Raw genomic sequence first — 16,183 nt, 5'->3', positions numbered from 1 at the left:
CCCTGCTGGACAACATTCTTTAGCTGCCTGCCAAGCCGCTCCCATCTCGGGGCCTCTGCCCATGCTGTTCTCTCTGGGAGGCTCTTTCCACTCTCCTGAGGCTGCCTCCCCCGTCCCCCCTCTATTGTAGTCCTTGTTCCCCTCAATAGCCCACACAGTCCCTGGCACAGTAGGTGCTCAATCAGTAATAAGCTTTCAATGCTGTGGGTTCTCCCAGCTCCTCTCAGTCTCTTAGTTGACCAACCCTCCCTCTTTGAAATCCGCCCCCCCCCCTGGGGTTTTCCATGAGTTGAATTTGCTGTGTGACATCTGGTGGCTCTCTATACCCCAATCTTCCCACCCAATCTCCAAAGTGCTGACCTTTGCTAGACTTAGCCTTCCCACCTCCCTTAGTCCCTTGAGCCCTGGTGAATAAGTTCTCTAACTTTCTACAAAAAGCAGTTAAAGAGCAGCTATGTGTCAAGTGGGGTGGAGGGGCCACAGAAACTCAGACACAGCATTTTTGTGGGTGAAAAGCCACAAACAACAACAGGAAGTTCTATGTGCTCTGGAGCTGGGGTGGCCTGCATTACTCTCCTGTATTTTTTTTTTCCCCACAATTTGTGTATTTTAATGTTTTTTAATATGGATTTCAGAGAGAGAAAGGGAGAGGGAGAGAGAGATTGCAACATCAGTTGGCTGCCTCCTACAGCTCCCTACTGAGGATTAAGCCTGCAACCTAGGGAATTGAACTGGTGGCCTCCTGGTGCATGGACCAACACTCAACCATTGACCCGCACCAACCATTGGCCAGGCTTTTCCTGTAATTTATTAGAAATCACATGATTTAGCCCGGCCGGCATAGCTCAGAGGTTGAGCATTGACCTATGAACCAGGAGGTCACTGTTCAGTTCCTGGTCAGGGCACATGCCCAAGATGTGGGCTTGATCCCCAGTAGGGGACGTGAAGGAGGCAGTCAATCAGTGATTCTCTCTCATCATTGATGTTTCTATCTCTTTCTCCCTTGCCCTTTCTCTCTGAAATCAATAAAAAGTATATGTGAGGTTTTTTTTTTTAAAGGTAAGACATTTCCAAATAAAACATTTTAAAATTATATTGACTACTGCTGTTATGTGAAAACAAAACTCTATCCCAGGAAAGCGTGCAATGTATACCAAAACTGAGAAGAGAAGAAATGAAAGAAAAACAAACAAACTGAGAAGAGCAAAATTCGTTTCAGTTTGACAAAGGGTTTGACGGCCGGGCTAAATCATGTGATTTTTAATAATCTGGATAGCACAGATTAGGGTCCACTCCAGAGCAGGAGAAATTCCAGGGTGAGGTTCCGTGGCCCTACCGCATGGCTGGCTGTGACAGAGCCACCTCCTCTCACACACACCTCGCTCCGGGCCTTTCTGGGCTGGGGAGACTCTCCCCAGGCCTGTTCCCATCCAGCCTGCCTTTGGGGAGGAAGCCACCAGTGTGACAGCGAGGAGGGTAATAGATGTCTTTCGGGTAAATGTAAAAAAAAGAAAGAGGAGCCCTAGCCGGTTTGGCTCGGTGGTAGAGCTTCGGCCATGGACTTGTTTCAGAAAACCAGAGAAGAACCAAGCAACGCTTAGAGAGATGGAGTTACACTTTATTGTTATCACATCGCAGACTGAAATAAAACTGTATTTCAAATTCTGGGACCCAACATGGAGGAACTTTCCTTATTTATATGTTTTTTACCTTCTTTGTCTCCCAAATATGGGGTGTTTCCGGTCCTCTTTGCAAGTTCTATTTTTTTTTTGGTCTTTCATATTTTCTTTGTATTTCTCTTCAATAATTGCTTAACCCAACATCTGCCTGCTCTATACAATGGAAAGACAATCTAAAGGAGAATAGAAAATAATAATAATAATAAAAAAATAGAAAAGCATTAAATTGTACAAATTACAAATCTGTCCCAAAATATACTTACATTAAATAAAATACGCATTTCAGTAAGAGATCTACAGTGAACGACTGCATTCTGGGAAGCCTCAGACACTGAGGCAGGGCTGCCATTCATGGGAGGAGGTAAGAGACTGCTCATCCAATCACAGTTTGTTTGTTTGTTTTTTAAAAAAAGAAGATCCGTAAACAGAGTTTAATGCCCAAACAACATCCTTTAATGTCCTCGTGGGAGCCCAGACAGAGCCGTCAATGGAATGCTCCCTCAGTAAACTCAGCCATATCTCACCGTCTCTGTGATGATGCTGGAGTGCCAGATCCTGGTCATGTTGCAGAGTTCCCGAACAATCAAACAATGCAGAAGGAGAGTTTGGAGAGACTTAAGTTTATTCATCGCGCGATGGGCTTAGAGAAAATGACTTCAAATTCTAAGCAAAGCTAGAAGCAGAACTTCCTTTTTTATTAAAGAGCCAGCCCTATGTGCATTTAGTGGTTATCTCGATGCTGGCCTTGAAAACAATACAATTCTATCCAATTAAAAAATGCACCTGGCATGGCATTAAGATTATGGGCATATCTAGTCTCCCGCCTACAAGGTCATACAGCTAAGTTTATTATCATCATTTTTCAAACAGGCTAAAGCAGACTAGAAAGCAACATTTTATCCAAGAATAACAGCAGAAAATTCCAAGCAGCAGTTTGTTACAAATAGGGGTTTCCTTCTCAGTCAAGCATCTTGCTTTGGGCGGCACCATGCTGTACGAATCAGGGACTTCTGTTTCAAATTGAAACTTTCAACCCGGTAGTGACCCTCATCGGGGTAACCGTTAGCTGAAAGCAATGAAGCTTGTTTGGATGAGGAAAATGCACTTTACCTGGACAAGGTACGTTAGCCTCAGGTTCTGCAACCTCTTTAACGAGCAGTCTGTCTGTCTGTCTCTCACAGACACCCTCCGAGCGGAGTCAGAGGCTGTGCTGACGTCTGGGATCCTTGGAGACCATCATCCCGGGTCAGTTTGCTCGCCAGCGGCAGCATTACCGGTGCCCTCACCCTGGGCCCCTGGAGACAGGCGAGGCGGCCCGGTGCCCAACACCATGCCAGCCGGCCGGCCGGCGGCAGTGAGACACAGCCCCTCACAGCCACACCGGCTCCGTGACCAGAACCCCCTTTGCAAGTTCTTAAAGAGCCCCGTGTGCTGGGGCTTTGAGACCTAAACCAAAGGCTTGGCCTGGCGCCAGCACTGATAACTTCGACCGGGGAAGGTTTATGGCCTCTCTGGAGTAGTCTTATTTTCCTTATTATGTAAGCAAGCAGGCATTTACAGAAGCCAAAATAGCAGGGTTAACATTTCAAACAGCCGTTTTTATATGAGATGGATGCTTCAGACTGAAGGATCCTGGCTTTGATTCTGGTCGAGGGCATGTACCATGCTTGAAGTTCCTCCCTGGACTGGGTCCTGGTTGGGGCATGTGCAGGAGGCAACCAATCGATGTGTTTCTCTCACGTCAATATTTCTGTTTTTCCCTTTCTCTAAAAATCAATTTTAAAAAATCCTCGGGTGAGGATTAAAAAAAGAAGAAATTAAGAGGAAGGCTGTTCTAGGGCCGGCCCCTGTGAGGCTGGTGGCACTGTGGGGTGGCAGTCCCAGCCAGTGGCCCTGTCAGCAGAGGCTCACTGGCTGACAGCAGAGGACAGGAGCCACATTATGCTTGACCTTCCAGCAGCAGGAGGGCCAGGATTAAAAGAGAGATGCCATCTACAAAGAGTTCTTCAAAAATTTCAATCAGGCATTTGGTTTCCTGTCTCAAGTTGCCCTACAAGCAGAAAAAATCAACCACTGGGAACGGTTCAATGTATGCAAAAAAAGTCCAGGTCACTCTCGCCTCACATGGCGGTGGTGGACTGACCAAGAGGTGTGAAACTGGCCAAGTTTATGGAAAAAGCAGCTGCTTCGGTGTGATTTCTCCCAAAATGCATATAAAATCTTATAAACCTCTTAGGTGTACTATATTTTGCAGACAATTTATATGAACAATTTAAGTTGTAAATTTAGTTCACCTTTATGCCACATTTTATAAAATTAATGCTTAAGGCCCTGGCTGGTTTGGCTCAGTGGACGGAGCGTTGGCCTGCAGATTGGAGGGTCCCAGGTTCCATTCCGGCCAGGGGCACATGCCTGGGTTGCATGTAGAGGGCGTGCAGGAGGCAGTCAATTAATGATTCTCTCATCATTGATGTTTCTATCACTCTCCCTCCCCCTTCCTCTCTAAAATCAATAAAATATATATTTTTAAAAATCAATGCTTAAGTACAAAATGATTTTTAAAAAAGGCTCTTTTACTTTGGGCATTTTGAAATACATTCCCGAGGCCAGGAAGAGACGCTTCTGGGGAAGGGAAGAACGAATGCAGGGTTAGCCTGCGCCAGAGGGAGTGGTGTGGGCCGGGGCAAGGCTGGGTGAGGCCAGGTCCTCCCCTGCAAGCCCGGGCGGGCTGCCAGGAGGCCGGGGAGAGGCCCGCCAGGCCAGCCTGCTAGTACAGGGTCTCCCGCGAGTGGGTTCTCAGGTGGCGTATGAGGTGGGAGTTGCGGCTAAAGCTGCGGCCACACTGCGGACAGGAGAAGGGCCTGGCCCCCGTGTGCACCAGCATGTGGCGCAGCAGGTTGCAGCTGCGGCTGAAGCTCTTGCCGCACTCCAGGCACTCCTGGGGGGGCTCGGCCTGCCCGGGCGCCGCCGGGTCCCCGGTCCCCGCGTGGGTGGCCAGGTGCCGCTGCAGGTGGGCATTGCGCCGGAAGCTCCGGCCGCACGTCTTGCAGCCGTAGGGCCGCTCGCCCGTGTGGCTGCGGCGGTGGCGGGCCAGGTTGGAGCTGTTGCGGAAGCGGTGGCCGCAGGTGTCGCAGGCGTGCGGCTTCTCGCCGGTGTGGATGCGCTGGTGGCGCGCCAGGTGGGCGCTCTGGCTGAAGCCCTCCCCGCACTCGCTGCAGCGGCAGGGCTTCTCGCCCGTGTGGCTGCGCCGGTGGCGGGCCAGGTCCTGCGTCTGGCCGAAGGTCTTGCCGCACTGGGCGCAGCGGTGGGGCCTCGGGCCGCCGCCGTGGGTGAGGAGGTGGCGGGCGAGGCTGGCCCGGCGCACGAAGCGCTTCCCGCACTGCGCGCAGCTGTAGGGCTTCTCGCCCGTGTGCACGCGCTGGTGGCAGGCCAGCTGGGTGCTCTGGCTGAACCCGCGGCCGCACACCGGGCAGGAGAAGGGCCGCTCGCCCGTGTGCAGGCGCGCGTGGGCCGCCAGGTGCTCGGCGCGCCGGAAGGCCTTGCCGCACTCGCCGCACGCGAAGGGCCTGCGCTCCGGGGCCGCACGCCGGCGGCCGGCCGCGCCCTCGGGGCCCTGGAGGCTCTTGTCTCGGACGTGGATCCGCAGGTGGCGCTTGAGGCTGGAGCGGCGCTGGAAGGTCTGGCCGCACAGCGAGCACAGCACCACGGTCATCTCCGCCTGCGCGGCCCCGGCCTCCGCGGCGCGCGGGCCCCTCTGGTCCTGGGCGTGCGCCAGCAGGTGCTGCAGGAGGCTGGCGCGGCGCTGGAAGCCCTGGCCGCACTCGGCACACAGGAAGGCGGGCTCCGAGTGCGTCTGCAGGTGCTTGTTGAGGTGCGAGCTCTGGCGGAAGCGGTGGCTGCACAGGTGGCAGGCGTGCGGCCGCTCGTCCGTGTGCGTGCGCATGTGCAGCTTGAGGATGGAGTTGCGGCCGAAGGTCTTGCCGCAGCAGAGGCACTGGAAGGACCGCTTGCCCGGGTGCGAGCGCAGCAGGTGCGCTTCCAGGCGGGACAGCTTCGGGAAGCTCACCCCGCACTCCGTGCAGATGAACTTGGTCTCCGGGTCCGGCTGGGGGGCCCCGTCGGCCGCTTTGGCCTCAGCAAGGAGGTCGCTCTTGCAGTCGGAGGATGCTCCGCCGCGGGAGCTGCTCCCCGCAGGGCCCTGGCCCAGCGGCTGCTCGGGGGCCTCTCCCGCCGCGCCCGGGCTGTCCTGAGACGCCGCCGTGATAGTAGCAGACCAGGCCACCCCTTCGGGGTCTTCTTTACAGTCCTCGTCTGGGATTCTGTTTGTGAATCCTGTCAAAGGAGCAAAGAATGGGAGTGAGCAGGCCTCTTCCGAGGGGCTCTTAGGAACAGCCAGACACTCATTGCCCGGGAACAGGGAGAAACCCAGGATCCTGTAAAGCTGGTGCGAGGGCAGAGGGCGTGGGGTAAATACAAGGAACAAGCCATTTACTACTGTAACTGATTGGTAGTGTGCAATTCTAGTCCTTAGATATACTGATATTCACAATGTGTGCCACTGTCACCACCACTATCCAGTGTCAGAACTTGGTCATTCCCCCAAATGGAAACTCCATACATGACCACAGAATACACACACACACACACACACACACACACACACACGTTTCAGAGAAAGGAAGGGAGAGAGATAGAGGCATCAATGGGGAGAGAGAACCATTGATCAGTTGCCTCCTGCACTCCCCCTACTGGGGATGGAGCTGCAAATCTGGGCATGTGCCCTCGATCGGAATTGAACCCGGGACCCTTCAGTCCGCAGATGGATGCTCTATCCACTGAGCCAAACTGGCCAGGGCTGACTACTTATTTTAAAAATTCAGAGTCAGCCCTGGCTGATGTGACTCAATTGGTCATCCCTTGCACCGAAAGATTGCCGGTTCAATTCCAAGTCAGGGCACACGCAGGCTGGATCTCAGGTAGGAGGTGTGCAGGAGGCAGCCCATCGACACCACATTGCTGTTTTCCCCCCTCTCTCCCTCTTCCCCTAAAAAAAAATCAATTAAAATATTTATGAAGGGGAAAAAAGCCCAGAGTAAAAGAGGTTGATGATTAGACAAGACACTATGAGCTTTTGAATATATACAGGGTGGGACACAAGTAGGTTTACAGTTTTTGTATAGAAAATAATAAGTAATCAATAATAACATAAGAATAAACTCTGTTTTGTGTACTCACTTTTTAAAAAAGTAAACCTACTTTAAAAAAATTTTTTTTATTGATTTCAGAGAGGAAGGGAGAGGGAGAGGGAGATAGAAACATCAATGATGATAAAGAATCAATGATTGGCTGGCTGCCTCCTGCACACCCCAAACTGGGCATGGAGGCTGCAACCCTCACCTGGAATCGAACCAGTAACCTCCTGGCTCAACCGCTGGGCCTCCCTGGCAGGACTGTAATCCTACTTTTGCTCCACCATATATATAATCTCTTCGTCAGTAACCCTGAGTGTGCCCCGACAGGGAATCGAACCAGCAACCTTGTGGTGCAAGGGATGATGCCCAACCAACTGAGTCACACCAGCCAGGGCTAACTCTGAATTTTTAGAATAGGTGGTCAGCCCTAGTCAGCATATTGAGCCAAAAAGGTTCAGGTATCAGGTAGGGCGTCTGGAGCTTCAGGAATCGCATCCCAACGGAAGGAAAGAGGCTTTGGGGTCTGTAAGCCCTGGAGGGGGCTCTTACCCAGAGGGTACACCGGCCACGCCTTCTTCTCAGGGACATCTTCAAAGGTCAAGCACTCCTGCAACAAAAGGAGGGGCAGAAACCCTCCTGAGTACGGAACTCAGCCCTGGGGCCTGAGGGGACTGAAGAGCTTATTAGGCTCAAATTCAGACACACAGACTTGCTAAAACTGCAGAGGCAATGGTCCTTTGGGACAGAAGAGCATCCTCGAGTGAGGGGCCCAGTCCAACTCACCAGAACAGCTGCCAGCTCCTGATCGCGGGAGTTCTCTTCCGACCACAGCTCAGGGCCCTGGGGGGCTGACAGCATCGGGGGAGAAAGAGCTGTGAGGAGCCGGCCTTATCCACCACGAGGCTGAGGACAGGCGCCCGTGGCTAAGTCTCTGAGACTTCTTGGCTCTCATCCACTCCTGCCAACGAGGGGCTGCCCGGCTCTGCCCCCACCTGGCCTCCCAGCTCCCACCTTCCCTGGGCACCAGCTCCTCACCACTGTCTGGCAGGGCCTGGCATGTCCTCTTGGGACCTGGGCTCAGCGGCGGCTTTGAACTCGGGGGCTGTCTCCAGGCTCCCTGCTCAGCAGGCTGGGAGGGCCCTGGCTGGGATGGCGGGAGTTCCACGGGTGGTTCTGGGGCTGGAGGCTTTTCTGGGGGCACTTCCTTTTTGGGGCTATGGACAGAGCCCTGGGAGGGGCCCCCGTGTTCTTCCGCGGCGATGTCTGCTCGGGGACAGTTCTTGCCGGCATTGAAACTAAAATCCTGTTCGAAACAAATCCATGTGAGGCAAGACAGGGCAGTAGCCCATGTCCTACTGACTCCTAAGACACGAAACCAAGGAAGGCGGAGAGTCAGATGGGGGAGAAACGAGGAGGTTAAGAAGGAATTGGCACAGGGAGGAAAGAGGGGTGCGTGGTGATTTTTTAAAAATATATATTTTATTGATTTTTTACAAAGAGAAAGAGAGAGAGAGGGATAGAGTTAGAAACATCAGCCGAAACCGGTTTGGCTCAGTGGTAGAGCGTCAGTCTGCGGACTGAAAGGTCCCAGGTTCGATTCCAGTCAAGGGCATGTACATTGGTTGCGGGCACATTCCTGGTAGGGGGTGTGCAAGAGGCAGCTGGTCGATGTTTCTCTCTCATCGGTGTTTCTAGCTCTCTATCTCTCTCCCTTCCTCTCTGTAAAAAAATCAATAAAATATATTTTAAAAAAAGAAAAAAGAAAAGAAACATCGATGAGAGAGAAACATCGATCAGCTGCCTCCTGTGCACCCCCTACCTGGGATGTGCTTGCAACCAAGGTACATGCCCCTGACCAGAATCGAACCCGGGTCCCTTCAGTCCCCAAGCCGACGCTCTATCCATTGAGCCAAACCGGTTTCTGCGAGTGACTTTGTAATGGGGCCATAGAGTCCCCCTTTCCCACCAGCTGCCCAGCCCATCGAGCTGCCGCCCGCTTACCAGCGGCCCCACGTCGATGGGCTCCCTCTGGACCCCCTCCAGCAGCAGCACCACCTCCTCGCCATCCCTGAGCTGCTGGCCCTTGAGCCGGGCCAGGATGTGCGGGGGCAGCACGCTCAGGAACTGCTCCAGCACCAGCAGCTCCAGGATCTGCTCCTTGGTGTGCAGTGCCGGCCGCAGCCAGTGGCCGCAGAGCTCCCGGAGCCGGCTCAGCGAGGCCCGCGGCCCCATGTCCTCCTGGTACTGGAAGCATCTGAAGAGCTGGTGAGCCACTTCCGGCCGGAGCCGGAGCTCAGGCCGCCTGGCGTCCTCCTGGCCTGCGGCCTCCTCCTCCTCCAGCTTCACTGCGCTGAGCTGCTCGGGCTCCCTCTCCGCCGGCACCGCTTCCACCAGCATCCTCCTCCTTCCGGGACACCTCACCACAGCTGCTCCTGCTCTGAGGCTCTCTCCCTCTCTGCTCCCACACCTGGGGTAAGATGAGAGAGAGAGAAGAGAAGAAGAGAAGAGAAGAGAAGAGAAGAGAAGAGAAGAGAAGAGAAGAGAAGAGAAGAGAAGAGAAGAGAAGAGAAGAGAAGAGAAGAGAAGAGAAGAGAAGAGAAGAGAAGAGAGAGGAGAGAGAGAGAGAGAGAGAGGGAGAGAGAGAGAGAGAGAAGAGAGAGGAGAGAGAGAGAGGATTAAAGATGTGGCCTCCAGAGGAATCTTGTCTCTCTCTCTCTCTCTCTCTCTCTCTCTCTCTCTCTCTTTTTAATATATTTTATTGATTTTTTACAGAGAGGAAGGAGAGAGGGATAGAGTCAGAAACATTGATGAGAGAAAAACATTGATGAGCTGCCTCTTGCACACACCCCCACCGGGGATGTGCCCGCAACCAAGGTACATGCCCTTGACCGGAATCGAACCTGGGACCCTTGGGTCCGCAGGCCAATGTTCTATCCACTGAGCCAAACCGGTTTTGGCAAGAATCATCTCTTGCACTGGTCATGGGAATGGCTCGGCCAGACCAATGCTCCGAAGGCAGGGGAAGCGGACTGTTCTGTATTACCATCCTCTCTGCAGCAGCGATAACCCCGCCTCTCTTCACCCAGGGCTCAAAGCCGGCGGCCTTCCGAGGGGAGTACCTGGCCGTCCTGAGGATGGGTCCTTACCAACCACGTTCCATCGGCATCCAACCCGCTCTCCAGACCCAACTCAGTACAAAGGGCATCGCAGGGCATAAGAAGTCAAACGATCCCTCAAGGAAAAACTGAATAAAGCCGAAAGACAGCATATTCCCGGAAACAGCTGGCCCAGGTTCTTCAGTCTACGCTCTACGTTATAAAGAATAAGTACCTGCAGGGGCGAATTGCTCGAGACTAACACCCCTTGCAAATCAAAAGCATGAAACTTGATTGGATTCTGGCTTTTTAAACCATATATTTTATTGATTTCAGGGAGGAAGGGAGAGGTAGAGAGAGATAAAGCATCAATAATAAAAGGTAATCATTGATCGGCTGCCTCCTGCATGCCCCCCACTGGGGATCGAGCCCAAAACCAGGGCATGTGCCCTTGACTGGAACTGAAGCCAGGACCCTTCAGTCAGTAGGCCTTGCTCTATCCACTGAGCCAAACCACTTGGGGCCAGATTCTGATTTTTTAAAAACATATTTTTAGCCAAAACCGGTTTGGCTCAGTGGATAGAGCGTCGGTCTGCGGACTAAAGGGTCCCAGGTTCGATTCCAGTTGGGGGCCTGTACATTGGTTGCGGGCACATCTCTGGTGGGAGGTGTGCAGGAGGCAGCTGGTCAATGTCTCTCTCTCATCAATGTTTCTGGCTCTCTGTCCCTCTCCCTTCCTCTCTATAAAAAATCAATAAAATATTATATATATATATATATATATATATATATATATATATATATATATATACTTTTAGTGATTTCAGAGAGGGAGAGGGAGAGGGAGAAAGAAACATCAATTAAGAGAGAGAATCACATTGATCAGTTGCCTCCTGCACACCCCCTACTGGAGATTGAGCCCACAACCTGGGCATGTGCCCTTGACTAGAATCAAACCTGGGACCATTCAGTCCACAGGCAAACAGTCTATCCACTGAGCCAAACCAGCTAGGGCCGAATTCTGATTTTTTAAAAATATTTATTTTCTAATTGGTTTTAGAGAGAGAGAGAAAGAAATAGGGAAAGAAACATCGATACATCAACATCAATAAGTTGCCTCCTACAGGCCCCCTGACTGGGAATCAAACCTGCAACCTCTTGGTGCATGGGTTGACTCAGCCACTGAGTGACACTGGCCAGGCTGGACTGGGGCCAGGGATGGAGCCTGCAACCAGGGTGCATGCCCTTGACTGGAATGGAACCCTAGACCCTTCAGTCCTTGGGCCGACGCTCTAACCACTGAACAAACTGGCCAGGGCTCGATTCTGATGTTTTTAGAAAGGCTCTTAAAGCTACTTCGGGATTAATTGGGAAACTTAAACATGGGTGGGGCACTAGATGACAATGAAGGTGGATTTCTGAGGTGAAATTTCAGTTTTGTGGTATGCAGGAAATGCCTTTATTCTTAGCTGTTGAAGGGTTTGGAAGTGAAGGAGCATGTGGGTTCAACCAAATTTATGGGCGACAAAGAGCTGGATGGGTCTCCAGGAGAGAGACCAGCTTACAGCTTGCACAAGCTTGTGTCAGACGGGTCCCCAGGGCAGGCCAAGCTGCCTGCCCGTCACAGAGGCCTGGAGTGGGTGCGCTCTCGGGAGCGGGGCCATGGGCAGGAGAGGCAGTTTTTTTCCTTTTCTTAGTTTTACATTTTGGATTCTTCCTTGGTCTATCCCTCTGGGAGGAATCCATCCAGAGTCTGGCTGGCAATATAGTGTTTCTAAGTGGCCACCAGGGGGCACTGGATCCATGCGATTGACTGACAATGTATCGTCCCCCGCCCCCCGCCCCCCCTCTCCTGGCAAGCCCCAAAGGGTTCTGTGGGGCTACTCAGTTTTTTGTTTTTTGTGTGTTTTTTTTTTTTTTGGGGGGGGGGTAGCCCAGCTAACAAAGTGGGAGCTGCCCCAAATTCAGCCCTACTCACAGGGCACTCAATTTAGTCCTTCAGCACAACCCAGTACATACCTCTACTTTTTTTTTTTTTTTTTAATACATTTTATTGATTTCTTACAGAGAGGAAAGGAGAGTGGCAGAGAGTTAGAAACATCAATCAGCTGCCTCCTGCAAATCCTCTACTGGGGATGTGCCTGAAACCAAGATACATGCCCTTGACCAGAATCGAACCTGGGACCCTTCAGTCCGTAGACTGACGCTCTATCCACTGAGCCAAACTGGCTAGGGCTACCTGTTCTTTTGTTACAGAGCTTTGGAGGCACTTTTATATTTTAATCTGGGCAGGAATTATTCTATAGGTATTGAAACCCAAGTGCAAATCTCTTTCTGCCCTCCATGCTGTCCAGCCTCAGGGTTAAAAATGAGTGTCTCCCAAACCTGTCTCCCCCCTCACCCCATGACATCCAGGCCGGGGGATCAGAAAAAAGCCTTCACCGCCTTTCCACCACCCCAAGGGAGCAGACGGTGGGTGTGCAGATTCTCACCCCATTATTACTGGATAATAACACAAATGAGCATAGTAACAGTTGGCCCAGGTTATGGCCTGGTTATGGCTGAGGACACCAATGCCCAGAGGCACAGACCAAGAAGGCAACTCAACCTTGGCCATGGAGCCGGGGAGCAGTTTGCTCCAGAGCTTTGAACTATATGCTGAGCCCTCTTGATATGGGACTCAGGGGCCAAGGGGCTGGGGGTTCTGTAAACCTCCTTTTCAGGTGGGGTGAGTGGGGTATGACCTGGTAGGACAGAAAGAATCTGGGCTTTTTGAACCTGGTCCTACACTTCCTGCCTCAGAGAAGAGAAAAGAGAGGGGAGAGGCCTACATCCCGCCCACCTGACCAGGCCGGCCCCTCTCTCCCGCCTCCCCCACCCTCCGTCCTGCATCTCCCGGCTTCCTCCCCTTCCCCCACTCTCCCGCTTCTCCTGTCTTCCCTCTTCCCTCCATACCTCCCCTCCTTCCCCCTCCTCCCTCCAGCACTTCCCCACACTCCCCAGCATCTGTGTCCCCTCAGCCTCTCCATCCTCCACTCTTCCCTGCCCTGTGTCATGGGGGCTTTTCCTTACTGCCGCTCCTCTGCCCATTGTCCCCTCGCGGGACAGCACACACCGCCCACGTGTCTCCCCCTCCAGGGTCACTCTGAGTGTATTTCTCCCCTTGGCCTGTGAGTAGGAACTGTTTCTTTCTTTTTTCTTTCGGTGTTTTGTTTAGTTTTAATTGATTTTAGAGAGAGGAAGGGAGGAGAGAAAAGTATCAATGTGAGAGAGAAAGCAGCTCCTGCCAGGGATTTTATCCACAACCTGGGTATGTGCCCTGACCAGGAATCGAACCTGGCACCCTCCGTGCACAGGACTACACTCCGGGCCAACCGAGCCACAAACTGGCTCTTGTTCAGTAACTGACCACCCAGCACTTGCAGTGGCTTCAATGTTTGTTTAGAAATGACAAAATGAGACCCTAATGGCTACCTTGCAGTTGTAACTTTTGAGGAATGCATGCAAAATGGTACAGAAAAGGTCTTTGATAAATATTCCCCCAAAAAGGGGGGGTTTTGTTCCATTGTGTTTTGGTAGCAAGAGCAAAATAATTAGAGAACCAATCGCATGTAATCTGGAACCTGTATTAACCGGGTGCCAAGCTATAAGGGTTGCCGAATCCCACTCTGGCCCACAGGTAAATTTGACCAAGGCAAAGACTGTTCAAAAGGGATGGGCACACTGGTCAAGGTCACCAGTGTGCTGAAATTGACCGCCAAGCAAAAGCCCAGAAACAGAAAAGGGCCCTCATCTTAGCAGAGCATCGTAATGTGAATCAGAAAGAAAAAAAAATTAAAAAGGGTATCCCGAATTCCATCCTTCAGGCCCACACACCCAGGGTGCCGGAACCTCCAGGTGAGGTCTCACCAAAAGGTTTGAAAGAAGTGGCATTCAAGGGAAATTGGCCTTTGAGTCCCTCGGTGCCTCGCCCCCTCCCCTGGCCCGAGCACACAAAAGCTTTGCTAATATGCACATCATCTGTGGGGGTTGGGCTGAGTGAGGGCGAAGACTCTGCAGCCACCCTCTAGCATTTGACCATCTTGATTTGGAGCCCAGAGTCAGGGAGGCGATCGCTGGGCCAGCCCGGCGCGGAGTGGTCACAGGAGAGCACAGAGCGGGCCCTCGGCCGGGAGCTCTGCCTTCTCCCTGGACACGGCGGGCAGAGCCGCTCGCCTTTGTTGGCTGGGCTCCCTTCTGAGTGCTAAACGGAGCTGATAAGACCGGCCGGTCCTCCTGGGGGCAGCGGGCACAGCAAGCCCATGTCATAGCAAGTCCTGTAACCTCCCCGATGCCCCATCAACGCAGGTCCACTGATCTGGTTGGCACTGGGCCCTTCCCCAGCATGGACCCCCCACATCCTCTCAAGACTTTCTGCCAGCCACCTAACCCCCCGTCCAGGCCTGGGACACCCTCCCTCCCAGCTCCCGGCCGCCCCACCCTCCACCCGTTTTCTCTCCCAGCTGCTGTGATCTCTCACGGGTGTCCCGGCAGCCTGCACCCCAGGCATCCCTGCGACTTACCACTCGGACCCCGCTCCAGAGGCAGAGGTGCTGGGGTCCTCTGAGGGCTGCAGAACCAGTCAGGCTCGGCCAGCCTGGGGAAGGACTCACGGAAAATGGGACAGGAAGTTCCCAGCCCCAGCCAGGTGATGAGGGGGCATCCTAGAGTTAACCCTTAACCTCCCAGTTTGGGAGCTGGGTGGAGAGAAGGCAGGGCAGGGCCAGAGAAATAAAGACCAAGAGGCTAAACCAGATTCCAACCCCAAACTGCTGATGAGTCTAACCACCCCTCCCAGTAAGAACTGCCCCCCTCCTAGTCAAGACTGGTCCGCCCCAGCCGGTTTGGCTCAGTGGATAGAGCATAGGCCTGCGGACTTCAAGGTCCCAGGTTCAATTCCAGTCAAGGGCATGTACCTTGGTTGCGGGAGCATCTCCAGAGGTAGCGGATTGATGTCTCTCTCCCATCAGTGTTTCTAACTCTCTATCCCTCTTCCTTCCTCTCTGTAAAAAAAAAAAAAAAGAAAAAGAAAAGAAAAAGACTGGTCCTATGCCTCTTGGGGTCTGTCAGCCTGTACGTTGAGGTGAGGGAGACACAAGAAGTGCCATTTAAAAATGCCTGCTGTGGCCCAAGCTGGTCTGACTCAATGGATAGAGCGTTAGCCTGCGTACTAAAGGGTCCCCGGTTCGATTCCCAGTGGTTGCAGGCTCCTCCCAGGCCTGGGCCCAGGAGACAATCAATCGATGTGTTTCTCTGTCTTTCCCCCTCTCTAAAAATCAATGGAAACAATATTCTTGGGTGAGCATCAAATAAATGATAAATTAATTGATAAATAAAAATGCCTGCTGTGTGCTTGGCTTTTTGCCAGGCATTTTCATTCAACGCAGCAAGTCTTTGCCAAGGGCAGGCCCAGCCGTGGGTGCTGAGGACAGAGGTAAGCAGGACCTGGGCTCAGGGGCTTACCCGCCTGGTGCAGGAACAAGCAGTGTGATGGGTGCCAGGAAGAAAACAGGACTATGTGATGGGGGAGGGGAGGGCGCCAGCAGCATGGCCACCTACAATCCTCCCAAGAATCCTGCCCGGTGGCTTTTGCCCCCAGCCTTCCCAGCGACAGGCAGGGGCTGGGGAGGGGCAGTGACCTCAGCTCCGCCTCAGACTTCTTTGTTCTGGGGGCCTTTGGCTGTGCTTTTGGAGGTGCACCCCGTGGCACCACCTGTCCCGGAGCCCCGGGGCCCCCTCCAGGGGGGCTGCAGGCTGGAGACTGGCAGCCGCGGGGCCCAGGGCCATGGGGGCCAGACCTGCGCTCCCGCTGGCTCCCTCGCAGGCGGCGGTCTTCCCGTGCTGAGCACGGGCTCATCTGGTTCCGTTATGTGTCTGGGTGGGCCGCCCGGGACCACCAGCCCCTGCCCACGGGGATGCTTCCCTTGTCCGCTCGGCATCCTCCTCTCCTGGCACGTTCGGGGACAGACCAGATGGCAGAGAAGCTGCCCGCGGGCCCTCAGAACTCAGGGGTTTGCTGCGACCCCACCCCGGGCTCCCCGTCGGGCGGCTCCTCCCGGGTTCACAACCCCCCTTCCCCCACCCCCACCCCACCCCCACCCGGCTGTGCGGCCCGCCCGGGCAGGATGGCTGTCTCTATTGCCTGGACCCTCCTCTGGTGCTGAGCCGAGGCCATGAG

General features: G+C 53.4%; 1 protein-coding gene across 1 annotated transcript; it reads right to left on the bottom strand.

Annotated features, from left to right (window-relative positions):
- Positions 1–4,287: 4,287 nt before the first annotated feature.
- Positions 4,288–9,323, bottom strand: ZSCAN10 (zinc finger and SCAN domain containing 10). The gene is made up of 5 exons (XM_036409837.2): positions 8,873–9,323; positions 7,907–8,174; positions 7,655–7,719; positions 7,421–7,478; positions 4,288–6,011 (listed from the first exon to the last, which is right to left on the bottom strand). Exons 1-5 carry the CDS (start codon positions 9,266–9,268, stop codon positions 4,447–4,449), a joined length of 2,352 nt encoding a protein of 783 aa, XP_036265730.2. The 5' UTR covers positions 9,269–9,323; the 3' UTR covers positions 4,288–4,446.
- Between the last annotated feature and the right edge of the window lie 6,860 nt (positions 9,324–16,183).

The sequence above is a fragment of the Pipistrellus kuhlii genome, unplaced genomic scaffold (genome assembly GCF_014108245.1).
Source record: "Pipistrellus kuhlii isolate mPipKuh1 unplaced genomic scaffold, mPipKuh1.p scaffold_m20_p_4, whole genome shotgun sequence".
NCBI lineage: Eukaryota > Metazoa > Chordata > Mammalia > Chiroptera > Vespertilionidae > Pipistrellus > Pipistrellus kuhlii.
The sequence above is the reverse complement of the archived record's forward strand: the minus strand, read 5'-3'. Positions and strand labels throughout refer to the sequence as shown.